Source organism: Ambystoma mexicanum, chromosome 1p (genome assembly GCF_040938575.1).
Source record: "Ambystoma mexicanum isolate Mex_15411 chromosome 1p, UKY_AmexF1_1, whole genome shotgun sequence".
NCBI lineage: Eukaryota > Metazoa > Chordata > Amphibia > Caudata > Ambystomatidae > Ambystoma > Ambystoma mexicanum.
Genome location: NC_090921.1, coordinates 1,458,184,057 through 1,458,199,855, shown reverse-complemented (window position 1 = coordinate 1,458,199,855; position 15,799 = coordinate 1,458,184,057). Strand labels below are relative to the sequence as shown.

General features: G+C 43.1%; 1 protein-coding gene across 2 annotated transcripts in view; it reads left to right on the top strand.

The window, feature by feature from the left end:
- BCO1 (beta-carotene oxygenase 1) overlaps nucleotides 1–15,799 on the top strand; it is a 296,080-nt gene that overhangs the window by 159,326 nt on the left and 120,955 nt on the right. For both annotated transcript variants that reach the window (XM_069607100.1, XM_069607101.1), the window contains exon 6: nucleotides 7,154–7,374. In XM_069607100.1, coding sequence (XP_069463201.1) covers nucleotides 7,154–7,374 — 221 coding nt within the window. The remainder of the gene's footprint in view (nucleotides 1–7,153; nucleotides 7,375–15,799) is intronic.

The window sequence follows — 15,799 nt, the reverse complement described above, 5'->3', positions numbered from 1 at the left end:
ATCTGTCCTGTGGAACAGTAGGGTATGCCGATCTACTGCCTGATGCAGTTGCTGCTTGAACAACCAGACTCTCTGGAGTTGGATGTTTAGACAAAAATTCAGGGTCAGTAGTAGATACCCTATATTTGGCTGATAACTTCTTGTTAACCGCCGGGATAACCTCAGGAGTTTCCCATTTAGCCAATATTTTTCTTTGTAATGCAGAGTGAAATGGAACCACAGGATCTTAAAATGTCTGTAAGGTCATCCTGTTGGAATGAAGGTGAAGGTGTAGACCAACACCATGAATTCTATAATTCTTGCCATTAAAATTCGGTAAGGGGTCTCAGCATGTTCCCCTGGGTCTGGTTTGGCAAATTCTATTTCTGGGGAAGTATCTAACCCACTTGCCTCATGTAATGATTCTCGAAGGTCCTTCAACCTATTTTCCTCAGAGGTAAATTCCTCTGGTTCTGATGTTGCAGATCTCTGCAACCCAAAGGGTCTTTCTTGATCCGAATCCTCCCCTTCCTCATAAATTGAAGACAAAGGTCTGAAATGATCAGACCTTGGAAATGGCTTAAATCCCATTTCCAGAGCAGAAGGGGCTAAATTTGTCATAATTGGTTGGGAAAACGTCCACGTCGTTGACGTGGACGTTAAAGGCTTCGAAAACACAGAAAAAGGCATTGAAAAGATTGGAAAAGGCCTCGACGAACTCGAGAGGATCGGGATCCTACTCTAGGTTGTCGATGACCTCAAAGTCATGTTAGAGGCCCTGGGTATGACCACTGGCTGTGAGGTAGTGACGGCCGTGGGTTTGTTCTTTTTCGGCATCGACGTCGGCATCGAAGACGGCATCGATTCGATCGACATATGCGTCGATGAGCCCTTCGACGATGACGTCGATGACACAGTGCCTTTGCTCGAGGGTTCGTGACGCTCTTGAGTAGTTTCTTTCGCCGGGTGCAACGACTCGCAGTGTTTAGATTTTTCGGGTCTTTCACCCAGGGTATCACCCTCAGCTGTCTTCGAGGGGGTCGAGGCCGCTTTCTCGAAGACGCTAAGCATCCTTTTACGGAATTCCTCCCACTCAGCCTGAGAGCTATGTTTTGTGGGGCAGGTAACTCTTTCCGGAGAAACAGAAGAAGAAGACGAGGAAGGGGATCTTTGACGTCTCTTACTTGAATGCTTGGATCTCGAAGAGCGGTGGGAACTGCTTCGAGACCTAGAACGAGAATGTTTCCTGTGTCGGCGAGGAGACGAATGTCTCGACTCTGCCGAGGAAACTTTCGAAGGAGTTTTAACTGTCTTACCTTTCTCAAGCTTCCCCTTACGCTCCTTCAAGGCTTTCGCCGTCATGGACATGCAGTCCTCGCACTCCGAACATTGGTGCTCTGATCCCAGGCACCACAAACAGATCCTGTGAGGATCTGTCAACGACATTTTCTTTCCACAGTCTCGACAGTTTTTGAAGCCGGACCGTGGAGTCGTCGGTTCGAATGAGGAAGCCATCAAGTAAGAGTTGGTATTTTCGAGGAATAATGAAGAATATATTTTCTGACTAACGAACTGAGCAACGCGATTCCGAGGCCCACGAAGCGCGGAAAAACGGAACTGAGCAACGGACGCTGCGCAAGTCTATTTATACGCATGATGACGTCGGTGCCGATACAGAGGCTGTCGAGGGACATCGGCTCAAGGGACATCGACGCGCAGCGCCCTCTACTGAAAAAAAAATTCCGAGGCCAGCAAGCTGGAGATGATCTATCAAGATAAGGAATACGTCGGAGGACACAATCCCTTCGAAGTCTCTTATTTTAGAGGGCCTGATGTAACACGAAAAACATCAAAGTTCCTTTCTTCTTAGGATTTCACATATACAACTTCTTGGGTGATTTACCGTTCACCTGGGGTCGCCTTCCGCCGGGTTCAGACCCACTCTGACACAAAATCTTCAATTGGTCTGCATCCGCCGGGCTCGGAGCAAATTTCTCTACTTCAAAATCGAAGACTTTCGACAGTGCTCAGGATTTTGCTTTACCCATCGCAGGACCACTTTGATTCACAACCACTCGTTCTCTTGTTGATGTGACCTTTTCTCACTTTCACTTTTGCCACTCCTCACCTGGATACCTTACAGAGACCTTAGATCGAGCACCCACGCAGTGCCGGACCACTCTGTCAAAGGTATTTGTATCTTGGTTTTAAAGTTCAGCTACTCATGAGCAATTCAACTTTGCTCTTCTTATCACATGTGTTTTAACAATGTTCGTTCCAGCGCTCCCATTAAATGTTGCTGCTTGCAACCTTGGCTTCAACATAGACTGGTCTTATATCGGTCTCCCGAACTCACCGGCTGTGTTGATTTCACTGATGCTGCTTTGTTCTTGGAGCCAAGGACGGTACCACAGCGGCTGGTGATTCTCCCAGCCTTGATTATTGACGCGAGAGGGCCTCGAGCATCTCTGTCATACAATGCAGGATTCTTCAGCCTGGTTTCCTGGTCTTAAGCTTTCTAATCTTGAGGGTTCAGGAAAGTAACATTTCCTTGTTGACAAGGTATGGGGAACTTCCCTACTTGCGATCCGCTTCTGTGTTTGCTGTCTTTCCTCTCTCGTTCAGCTGCCATCTCCAAACTGCTGTTTACTCATGTGCTTTTCCTCACTCAGTATTTGCTCTTGTGCTCTGCCATTATCCGTGTGGGGAAGCTTAATGGAAGTCAGGTGTGTGTAATGGTCAGTAATTGCCTGACCTCGCCTGACCATTGTATTGGGACACTTCAGGTATACTGCTATACTGCTTAGGTGTTAGTTGTTTCTCTCTCATAGCGGGCTGTCCATAAGAAAGGGTTTGTGTTGAAAAAGGGGGGGAGTACAGGTGCTAAATATCCTACCTGGTAGGATGGGGTAAAGATGTTACAGGGAAGGGGAGACCGCGTCTCACCATCCGGTGTCCCACTCCCACTCCCCAAAGACCCCTCACCCAGGTGATCCTCCCGCACTTGTCCACCCCCTCGGAAATGGATCCAAAAGCGATGGCTGTGTCCTGGCTACCTGGATGACAGATCCCTGGGGACTAGTGGGTGAGACACATTGTTGTTTCTTACAGATGGGAGTGTGTTTGCCTTAGTGGTGGTGGTGTGCCGTGGTCATCTGGCTTTTTGCACCAGTCACACACACCCAGAGACTGACATCCTCCCGTAGAACCCTGCTCCTGGGCAGCACTTCACCCATCTTGGGCATATCCCACCAAATAGACTATGCTCCGGAATGCTCATCAGCTCCTACCACACTCTCCTAAGAGCAACCAGACAAGCAAGACTTGGCTTTCATACACACTCTCCCCCTACCCCTGACTTGACACTACAGGCTCCCCACAACACCAGCCCTATCACCCCCAAGCAAACAGACTTCCTCAAATGCACGCTAAACAATGCAAGATCCTTAGGTGCTCACGCTATCAACATCTGGACCTCATCTTCAAGCTTCACTTAGACTTCCTAGCCATCACTGAATAATGGCTACATGACGCTTCAGGCCCTCTACTCTCCCTGGCCATCATCCAGACTACACCATCCTCAGATCTGGATGCCTTAATGCAATAGGACGTGGAGTAGCTCTCATAGCTTAATCAATGATCAGGCAGTGTTCCTTACTCACTACCCCTGGTTACAAAATGCTGCTCTTGAAGCTCACCACTGACCCATAAACAACATTTAGCCTGCTCCTCATTTATAGGCAACCCAATAGATCTAGCTGTCCTGACCTTCATATCCGTCTACTCATAAAGACCTTCATGAAACCCTCCACCAAGTGCATCATACTAGGAGACCTCAATTTGGGCTATAACGGTGCCACAGACACTCAGCAATATCTACTGCCCACCATGATATGAACTTTGCCCAACAAATAAACACCCCAACGCATTCAAAAGGTTGCATTGTTCACTGGATCCCCATGACCAATGTCACCATTAACATCCCAGACATCAACCCACTCCCCTGGTCAGACCACTTCCTTATCCAATTCATTCTCTCCCTGACCACACCTTGTAAAATCCTAGCTGTATCGCTCAGCCCCATAAAAGTCTTTAATACTCCAATCAACCCCATCTCTGCCATATGCTCAGACAAAGCCTGGTGTAACACGATTCAAGATGACCTTGCTAGCAAAATGGATGTAATTATTACCAAGATTAATGCCAAAAAAGCCCTCCTTGCCAGCAAACTACCTCCACCTGAGCTTGCTGCCCACACCGGCAAGACCCTTGCCCCTAACACCACCCCTTTCACCTTCACTCAAGTCACACAAGACCAAGTAATCAACACCATTAAAACACTGAAACCATTCAACTGCAAAGGCAACCCTTGCCGGATCCACATAGTAAAGCTTTGTGCCTCCACGCTCACCCCCTTCATCACAAAATCTGAAAACACCTCCTTCACATCTAGCTCATTGCCCACCAAAATCGAATCCACTTGGATTGCACTCTGCTAAAAACAAACTCCCTAGATCCTGCCACCCCCACCAATTACAGACGCATCACAACAGCCCCCTTCCTTCTCAAAATCCTGGACCTCCTAGAATATTGCCTAGTCCAACACTTCCTGGGGAAAAAAATACCTTCTTGGCAAAAGGCAATCCGGCTTTTGCTCTAAGCACAGAAGAAAAATACCTTCTTGGCAAAAGGCAATCCGGCTTTTGCTCTAAGCACAGCATGGAAACAGCCCTGCTGGACCTAAAAATCCAAATGGACTCCACCCAAGACTCCAGCAATCTAGCAATCATGCTGCTGTTAGACCTCACTGCTGCATTCCCCCTAGTCGATGACGACACATTATGTCTCCAACTCAGTCAGCACTTGCACCTCCCTCCCGAAGCCTCTGACTGGATTAAATCCTTTCTTAGTGATTGCGCCACTAGAGTATTCATCGGGGAATCCTCAGCCGACCCGCTCCGCTGTGTGTACCGCAAGGTTTGTGCCTCTCTCCAACACTACAAAACATATACAAAACCGCTTTTTGATCTGCTTGATGCAGGGAAAATCATGTACACTAACTTTGCGGACGACACTCAAATTCTCATTCCGATTACAGATGACCATGCCAGTGACACATCCACAATCAATAATTTATGCAGCACGATCCAAAACTGGATGGCCACTCACAACTAGTGTCTAAATGATGAAAAAACAGCTCACTGGCTCAAACACCTGGATACCTCCTTCTCCTCCATCTGTATTGATGGGTACACCATTCCTATCCTCAAACATATAAAAATACTGGGAATCTACCTCAAAGACGACTTAGCCATGACAAGGCCCTAGCCTCATCAACTGCCCACACCGCAAGACTCATCTCACTAAGTAGGAAATTCCTCTCTCTATGCAACGTCCTCACACTGGCTCGTGCTCTGATTCTCTCCAAACTGGACTACTGTAATGCCCTATTTATGAGCACATCCTCTGCTAACATGTCCAAACTCCAACAACTTTAAAATAAATTTCACTGTGCTGCTCTTGGATTAAAACGCTCTAACCACATCTCAGATATTAGACGGGAATCCCACTGGCTCCCCATCAAAGCATGCACAGACTTCAAAATGCTGGCCATCGCACCAAGAGGCCCCCTCCTACCTAAACAGCTACATCTCCAAAACTGTCCCTCTGCGAGCATTGAGGTCAAGCGCCATTTCTCTGCTGAACACCCCACGCTTTAACAGCAAAAGATCAGGCGGCATCAGCTTCTGCGTTACAGCTGCCACGCTCTAGAACTTCTTACGGTACACATCAGTAACGAGCACTTGCTCATCACCTTCAGGAAACTTGTAAAGACCTGGGTGTTCAACAAACATGAGTAATAACTGGTGTCACGCTATGCCATTGTTGTCTTTATGTTCTGTATTTTATCTGATCCTGTACAAAACGCAGTGATACCCTTGGGTCTGACCATTACAAAAATGTCAAAAATGTCAAAAAATTAAAAAAATATATAAATAGGTGAAAGGATAGAGAGAGAAAACTGTCGCTATCTAATCTATCTTACTTTTTGGGAAAGCAATGTTTTACTGTTAAAAAAGTAGTGTGGACCCTCGTCGGTATATTCTATATTCTTGACCATCCCCCCACATATCCAATCTTGGGATACTCTTCGTTTTTTTAATAACTATTTACTAGTGTTTGATGCCATACTTTTGCTTGCCATTTGTCTATGAATGAATTTGACAAAGAAGTAATGAACAAGTGAGAAAATCTTCACTTGAAATAAAGTCAGCCTTGTCTACCGTGTGAAGTTTCTGCGTTCACATCCGTTTCTTCACGTCAACCGGTTTTAGTGGGATGAAACCATTAATACCACCTTCATCAGGACGGTAAATTCAGCAAAAACGTCTTGAACCTCTGTTTGTGTTATTTCCATTTGCCAAGAACTATGCCACAGCTTGTCACCTTCATGCTGTAGGAAAGCACACTATCATGTGTTGATTTTCAAAAGTCAGATATTGGCCCAAAAAAAACGATGTTAGACCGTGGATGCTCTGTTCTCTAGTTGCGATCCAGAGGCGTTTTCATTCCTTAAATTATTTCTGGAATGTGAAGGCTTCCATCGTAGTAACTTGCTGCCAAATCCTCAATAGCTGCCCTTTTCGGATTAGCCAGCAGGTGTGTGTTCTTACAGTGACTATATTACCATTATTTGGTGCAGTGAATATGTATGTTCTTACAGTGGCAATACTGATATTATTGGGCAGAGCAAGCTTGAGTGTTTTCTTGCACTGGAAATAGTGGCTTTATTGGAAACAGAGAGCATGTGTGTTCTTGGGGGAAGGAATACTGGCATTAGAAATGTTCCTGTGTACCATTGGTGACTTTGCATCTATTGGGTTATTTCATGTGTTACCCTACTGAGCCAACTATGCATTCTATGACTTTTTACCCAGTTTGCTGCAAAACGTGTGCTGTAAAATGTGCCATTTAACCCTCCTCCTCTTGCTTTGGAAGTTCATTTTGGTTGGTTGGGTCACCCTCGCGGTGTTTGATGATGCATCCCCATTAGTAACAAATGTGTATACCCCACCAGTGAACAAATAAATCACCAGCTACCATTGATTACTTTAAACATGATTGAGCCATTTGATTGGAACTTCAAACCATGTGTCAATGTTCATCCTTCTAGATAAAGAGAAGAAAAAGTCCTGTGTGAAATATGCAGAGGTTCTCTGCACGATTCCATCGCATGGCCTTCTAAGTCCCAGCTACTACCACAGCTTCGGGATGTCCGAAAACTACATCATCTTCTTGGAGCAGCCCTTCAAATTGGACATATTAAAGCTGGCAACAGCCTACTTCAGAGGCGTCAACTGGGCTTCGTGCATCAGCTTCAATGAAGGCGAAAAGGTAGCTGCTTCCGCACCTACAGTGCATTTATTCATGAAATCAGGTCTGCGTGTACAGTAAAAAATATAACAGAGGCCACACATTTGAAATTCCAAATACCAGCATTGGTCCTGGAAGATCCAAGTCCTGCTGAAACTGTTGATGACTTGTTAATTATTTGGTGAGTTACATTAAGAATTTAAATAGGAACAGACTCATTCTTAAACTCGCAGCTATGATTATCCTTTTAAGACTTGAATGACTTCACGGGAGGCTTTAAGACATTGGGGACAAATGAATTATAAATGTTTCCAAAAACAAAGCCTGCAAATATTGTTCTGCATGCACATAGGGCTAATACTTTTAAATCAGTTGCTAACATTCCCAACAGAGAATTTTGGATGAAAGAGGCTTTGGCCTCATTACGACTGTGGCGGCCACGGTATGAACGTTGCCGGTAAGGGACCGGCACCGTTCATACCGGGCTGCCACATTACGAGTTCTGCAGAGGGTCCCGCTCTGTACGCCTGGTCAGACCGTCATTAACGGGTCCATTGTTAGCATCCTCCCCATTCCCATTGAGCCCTATGGGGGCTCAACTGGGAATGGGGACGTACCGGGTCTGGGTCCCGCGAATGCGAATTACAGGGCCTGCGAAGGTCTGAATGGCCTGGAAATTCCCATTTTACACGACCCGGACCAGAGTTTGGGGGTAGCCATGCTGCTAAAAACGGCATGACTACCTCCAAACTCGTAATGAGGCCCATTGACTTGGATACTGGTTAACAATTTATGAGACAAGGGTACTCCTCACAATGTATAAATAAAGAGTTAAAATCAGATGTCTCTCATATAGTACCCTCCTAACTCTGAACATGAAGGACAGATCTTTGACCCACAAATGTAGGGTTATCACAGCCAGATGGGATTTTTGTCTGTGAGGGGGATTGTAGAAGCACTCACCTAATCTTATGTGATCCTCGTGTGGTATGTAAAAGTATTGTATATTGTTTTAAGGTGCGGGGGAGGAAACGTGACCCTGGCACAGGATCACTGTTACATTCACGTAGAGAAAAGAAAGAGGATCCATAGATAGGAGCCCTCCCGTCCCCTGCACACTATCAATATTCCATCAAATGATGGATAAATACAATGTTCTTCTTTCTAGAGTTTACTAATTGGTACTTTTTTGGTAAAGTAAATATAAAGACAAACAATGATATAGGCAATAAAGCATAATGGTTTAATCCATACAAACAAATTGTATTATCATAGGGTAAAGGTGATGCAGAAAACAAATGAAAATACAATGTCAAATGTTATCCAAATTAGTAACAACCATGTGTGTAGACAGTTCAGAAAGAAATGGAAAGGCTGACGCGTTTCGGGATCAATGTCCCTTCTTCTTGAGCCAAATAGGTATGAACTGTAAAATAGCAGAAATAAACAAAGAATATGTCAAGCTATTGCAAAATAGTTTGGACATCAGTTTCATGTTCAAGAACAACGAATTCAAGGCCAGGCATTAATCGCAACTTTTGGTGGATTGGTTTAGTTTCAATAATTAAGGCCGGTCCTTATGTGGGAACATTCAAAAAGAGGTTTCAGATCTTTCAAGGAGACTTATTTTCAGGTCGAAGTGTCAGTAAAGAGCCACAAAACAACCACAAAAAACCATTGTAACCATCATGCGATTTTTGTCTGTACCAAATGTCATGTGTGCTAATTGCACCTCAAAGGGACAAAATCCTTCAGAGAAATGCACAAGAAATGGAACCGCTATAATAGAGACTGTATTGATATGATATGATGGGTTATTTATAACGCGCTTAATACCCAGAGGTTTCTAAGTATGGACCCGGGGATCGAACCTGTGTTGCTCAGTGTCGCCTTGCTTAGTTAATTGTTTAACTAACTTTGTAGCATGTGCAATTGTTGACCCTGTTAAAAAATATATATTACAAGTATGATTAGCCCTCTCAAGATTCGTACTGCAAGGGAGCAGTTCGTGGTGCCAAAGACTGCAATAGTGATACCACGAACATGAAGTAGGTTGTCCTTAGCCTTGTTCCTGTAGATAAAAGAATAAAGCAAACTGTGCACACGCACTGTAACTGTTCTGGTGCTTTTAACGTTGAATAGTGACTACAACTATTTCTTTGAATACGTGATATCTATGATGGGACCACATCCTTAGGCCTCATCCCCCTGTGTGACTGTAAAATGACATTTCAAATGAGAACTTTTCTGCCACTTATATTGGCAGTTATTTAGCGTCATATATCCACCAGTGAGGCTTTTATTCTTAGTCAGGTTGATAGCCCAACCCCAGATAACAGGTTTATTCGAGTCTCAACTTTCAAGCTGCCAGGAGCCAGGAAATTCTACCTATCCTGGAGTTTTCAAGACTTGCATTATATGAGTAGGATCCAAGAAAACACCTTTAAATGTGTTTTGAACAATTTACTTTTATTATAAATCACTTGTTATTTTCTTAAAACATATATATAACAAAATCTCCATGTAACCTCTATGTGTCATAAATGTACACTACAGAGACTGATATGATAAATACTCACATAGAATTAATGTCTAATAAAACGGATCAGATAGACAAAAATGTTCCAACAACATAATAGTGCATCATAATTCACAAAACATAGTAGTGGAGACAATTAAAACACTTATCTATTGAATTTTCCATACAAAAACTGTTGTATTACGACCCAGTTCTACACATGTGGCCTCAATCACCTCTCCTGTTTATATATCCAAAATGTTTCTGTCGTCTGTAATTAATGCTGACATTCTTCAAGGCCCAAAACTCACAAACTGATGATTTTTTATCACTATATTTCTGTTTTACTTTTTCATCACATCAATTCTGTGTCTATAAAGATCCATAGGGGTGCATATGCATCTCAAACCCTCCTTTCCCTGAGAGTACACAACAAGGCTGACTTTGCCCAAGTGTGTATGGCCTTTAACCAATTGTATGTCTGGAACAGCTTCTTAACTAGGCGTTATCCTTATAGTTTAGTTCCCGCTTCCTTTCATCAACAAACATTTGTGATGTTGTCTTCCTTAATAGTCAATAGTTTGCACTGCTCTGGGCTCTTTTTGAACTTGTAGGGAGACGTTGTGTAAATGGTTATGGATTAACTCTCACCGCTGCATCATGGGTATACAGACAGCAAACTGTGCATGAGTTACAGTGTATAGCTTATCTTGTAGCGTTTAACTTTCATTGTTATGAGCGTCGTCATATTGTGTGTTTCTCCCATTGTACACATCTTTTCTAAAAGAGGGTCCTGTTGTAACCATGAATTCTGTGCATCTGGTCCTGTGTCCTTGCACCCCGTTCTCCTGAACTGGTGTAATGAAATGATGGGCTCTTCCTTTACTTTTCCTAATTTTGCTTGTTGGTCTGACTGGATGTCCTGGTTGGGCCCTTCGCACCTAAAGGCAGGGACTCTCCATTTTTTTCTGGATTGGTAATCTTGAGTGGCTGCCAGCTCTGCTCCATTGTGGGACATTCTGGATCACCTTCACCCATTGTCTTCTATGTGTGACCACTTTCTGGCTGGATCCTCTTGCTCCCATGTGCAGACCAGTGACCCCCGGTGGGTCCTACAGAGCTGCTACTTTGCTACTGTTACTGCTGGCACATTCTTTGCCTCGTGGGTTGTCTGTCCAGGCGTGTTCTTCGTTGAGATCACCTAGTCTGTGCCGGGGCTGGTTGTGGGTTCAAGACTCTCCATCCGGAGACCCCAACAATCCAGACAGGAAAACCTACCTGTGCACCGCCGATCCTGGGGTGTTTTTGCAACAGCCAGTGCTTTGACTACCTGTCCGCATGTTCTTGAACCACAATTCAATAATTGGTCTCATTAAACAAGGTTTTTTCGGTCCTGGATAAATGGGGTTTTGCAGTCCGCACCACAGAACATTATAGGAACATATGGGCCTTGGGCTGGGCTTTGGGCTCACACTACATCAAGCTCATTCTGGCCTGCTTCTTATTGAACCATAGGCTTTTTTGAAGGGGTCCCACAGACTCCCCAACTGCCTGGTTGCTCTTCCTACGGCACTGGGTAATGGTAAAAACTTACCTAAATTTTCCCCACAACAGTAGCAGGCCTGTTAAGTTTGTCCCCTTGATTTCTATGGAAGATACCTTTAGAAACTTTGGAAACTCTTAAAAATTACTTTAAAATGTACTTAGCTGGGCCTAGACATGTGGGACTCTGGAGCTTTCTCGTCAGAAAGAAGAACTTTAGAAGATAGCATTGAGTTCATATACATTATATACCTTTTAGTGTAATGAATCACTGCAGTTTCTCTTTTACAATACAAATAATGTTGATACTCTAAACAATTGTAGTTACATTTTCCAATCTGTTTTATACCTTGTACTGCCCCCCTTTCTACATCCATATAGTTTGCTACTTCCCTGTCAGGGCATTTCTGCTATATTGGGTTTGTGGATTCAATGTTATCCTATTCCTGTATTCTTCTTATATACTTATGACTTTATTGGTATATTTTCCCAAAGTACTTATTTTACAGTGTTTTTAACATTAATGCAATACTACATAAATGGCATACATATGTACAGTATATCATGTGTTGTGTATTTTCCTGCTATATTCTTTCTGACGTTCTCGTGATGCTTTGACCTTTTTCTCGCTCTTCTTTCTGGTCGGTCTTCTCTTCATATTTTTCGTTTTCCTCTTTTCCTCCAATAGCTCGGTCTTTACTCCTTCCCTTCTCCACAAGTTTTTCACTAATCTTTCCCTCTCCCACCACCACCTTTCCTTCTCCTCCTTTTACTAGTTTGCTCAGTCTTCCACAATGCACCTCTACACTTTATGTGCCAACCCCTAGCCCCTACACTCCACAGATGTGACTGGGGCCTTATATAGTACCTTGGTCCCGCCCCAAGTCCCTCCTCCAAGTAAACAAGCTTGGCTGTGCCCCGTTAATAGCTGAGAGTGTATGGATTGGTAGTTGGTGTCAACAACAACACTTAAGAATGGTGCACAAGTCGTCACTATACATGACTGTGGACTCGGGCAATATCAGGTCAGTCCATCATCTTGGATCTCTGTTGTTCCTGAGGTTCTACAGCTCCAAGTTTATAACCAGTGTCGTTGTTTCCTCTGCCTTGTTTCTAAAGACTCTGGATGAGGTTGGATCCCCTTGCTATGGTGCAGGCTGGCACAGTCCCAGCTCTTTGCTATGATTGCTCAAAGAACCAGTATTATATATTAATGTGGTGTTTTCAATGATTTTCCACTGTGTTTTCCCATGGAACAGTTCTTGCAGGTTGGTGTTTCTGTGATATTCACTTGTCTCAGTAGGTGGCTGATTTATAGCCAATAAACACAAGGTCCAATCCAGCATTACACCACTCAAGCGAACAGCCTCTTCAGGGCAGGGAATTAAATAGGAGTTTGTCTACTATAATAATATATTTTTTTTATTACTGAAAAATGAATATCACAATAAATATCACAATTCATTTTATTATATTTAATACAATTCACAAATTAAAAACCTCTTACAGTAAAAATTACAATTCAATAAATAGAGCAAAAGAGATAATACCTTTGGGACACACACACACAGGCTAACTACCACTTAATTAGAACCATGTGCATTTTTCCTAAGAATTTTAAAACTTTGATGGTTAAGATGGTTTCATGCCCACTCAAGAGCCTGTCCCAAAAGTCTTCTGTCATGTGCCACTCAGTTTTAGATACAAATCTGCATAGCAACAAGACTCTTAGGTTCTTCAGTCGGATCAATCAACCAGTAAATGCTCCAGAGGGTGCCTATTTTCGTTAGACTGACATAACATACATAGATCAGACAGTTCTTTGTTTTTTGAGCACTTAGCTAGATTCTCTGATGTCGGAATCAATTTAAGTGTAAACCGCAGAAAGGTGGTTCTCCAATACGCATTGGGAACTTTTTCAAGTAAGTCGGAACTACTCCTAGCGGATGATCACATTTTGAGAGTCTATGATACATATACATGCATTTTCCCAATTGTATGAATCCAATCAGCTTGTTTGTTTATTCACTTATTACGTGCACCAGACCCGGGGGTAAAAGGGCGCGACAGAATGAAAATGCAAGGCTTACATAGTTATGCAGTAAACAGATATGTACAAATATAATGCAAAGGCTTCAATATATGCAAAGCACAAATTGAAGTAAGAATATAACATCTATATGGCTACAGTAATGTATCATGTACAAGTATACAAGCTGCAGAAAACTACACTCCATGGAACAGTGAGACTCGCAGATAGAGTGTGCTAAATGAGATAACAGCAATATGCAATGGTCAGATATACAAATTATAGGAAGTAGTGCTCCTTAGGATACTTGGATTTGAGGGTGAGCAAGATTCCACTTGGGTTACAGGTGGTGACAAGAAGTAAAGTATGTTTGGTAAGTGAGGGGATAAGAGGGAATAAGTAATTCCGCATGGTCAGAAGCGGTAGGAGGTTATGGGTCAGACAAGATTATGTGTTTTATAACATTTTTACTAAAGAGTAGGTATGGTTGGTCTGTTCGCAAGTCTTGTGGAAGTGAGTTCCAAGTTTTTGCTGCCTTTACAGGGAAGCTATTACCACCAATAGTGGTGAGCCTATATCTAGGTAAAGCCAGGCAGTTAGTATTGTCGGCTCTGGTTGGTCTAGGAGAGATTCTTCTCTGAAGTTTATCTGTAAGGTAGCTAGGGGCCGTGTTGTTGAGAGCTTTATGAGTCAGAGACAGTGTCTTAAGCAGTATTTTATTGACCGTAGATAGCCATTTATGTGGCGTCTAAGGGAGGAGATATGAGTTCTTTTATGTATGCCTAGGGCTGCTCACCTTTTTACTAAATCCAAATTATATTTTAACAAGTCCGATGATTACTGACTTTCATTCAATATCATTTCTGCGAAAGAACTAAAACTGTCCAGGGCACAAGACCCACCTGCATGCAATGACTCACTTAAGTCTACAAAGAGCAAGGCCTGTGGGGGATTTAGTAACTTATAGTACAACAAGAAGATCTTCCAATAGTACCATCCTCTTAATGATACCAAACCTAGCTCATATCTCAAACCCACTATGGATAGGCTAGATGGTAAATTAAAGAACCTCTTCAAAATCCAGCACCCAATCAGATCCCAGTTGAAATATCTCACCATATAGGTAATTTCTAATCTGTATAGTATACATGATACCACCTTTAACTTGTAAAATATGTTAAGTGGAAGGCTAATGAATCTGCAATATTTATTATAATTTTTTTTCATTTGGGACAGACTTGAACAGCCTTGATTTTCAACCTACTTCAAATCAAGGCTTTATTAGGGTAAGCATTCAATTCAAATCTGGAACAGATTACACTCTTGATCGGCATTATACTAGTTACACCTATTTTCCATTTGTATCCATATGGCTGATTGGGATTTCTATTAAAGCGGATCACAGTACATTTTTCCGTCATCAATAACTAAGTCATTTTGAGCAGTGTAAATTATAGTAGCGTTAATTAGATGTTGCAGACCCAGTGGTGTATGATCTGCTAGGATTACATCATCTGCAACAGCCATCCTAGGCACGGCCAATGTGTGTAATTTTGGACAGGTAAATGCCATCACCTCTAGAGTCTCTCCTAAGTCAGACAGGTAAAGGTTGAATAGGCACGGGGGGAGAACAAAGCCCTGTCAGAGGCCTCTACAAGTGGGGATCTCTCTCGTAAGAGCACCATGCCCATTCAACCTAACCTGTATAATGGTGTCATGATGAAGATATATAATAATTGCTAATAGGGGCAGAGGCAGTCCACACTTCTTCAACTTTTGCCAAAGTAGGCCACGATTCACTTTATCGAACGCCTGTGAGAAGTCAATCATGGCCACATTTAAGGAGGGTGTACCCGAATGCCAGGCATTCCCCTGAAGTCAACCCATAACGGATCCATTCAGGACTGTCCCCATGCCTTTTCGAAAGCTGGTCTGGTGTTTGCCTGGCCGACCCACTGATTTGGCCCAAGCTTCGAGCTCTTTCAAAATTAAGGTTGCAAAAACCTTACTGTGTGCATCAAGGAGAGCGATGGGCTTGTAGTTCGCAGGACAGGTACGATCACCCGTCTTATAAATAGGAATAATTACAGACTGCTTCCATGATGGAGGGAAAGACTTGTATGCCAAACATTTTTCAGCGGCAAGAATAGTATTTTAGCCCACATGGGTGTGTTATTCTTCAGAATTTAATTACTTAACCCATTTGGGCCAGTTGCCCTAGATTTAGAAAATGTCTTAATGTACAGCTCCACATCTGTCAAATCGAAGTTCACTGACCTATCGGCCGCACAGGTGTTGCTAGTCACTTGTATCCCAATTGGATTCTAGAGTTCTTGGAAGTGAGTTTTCAAAGAATC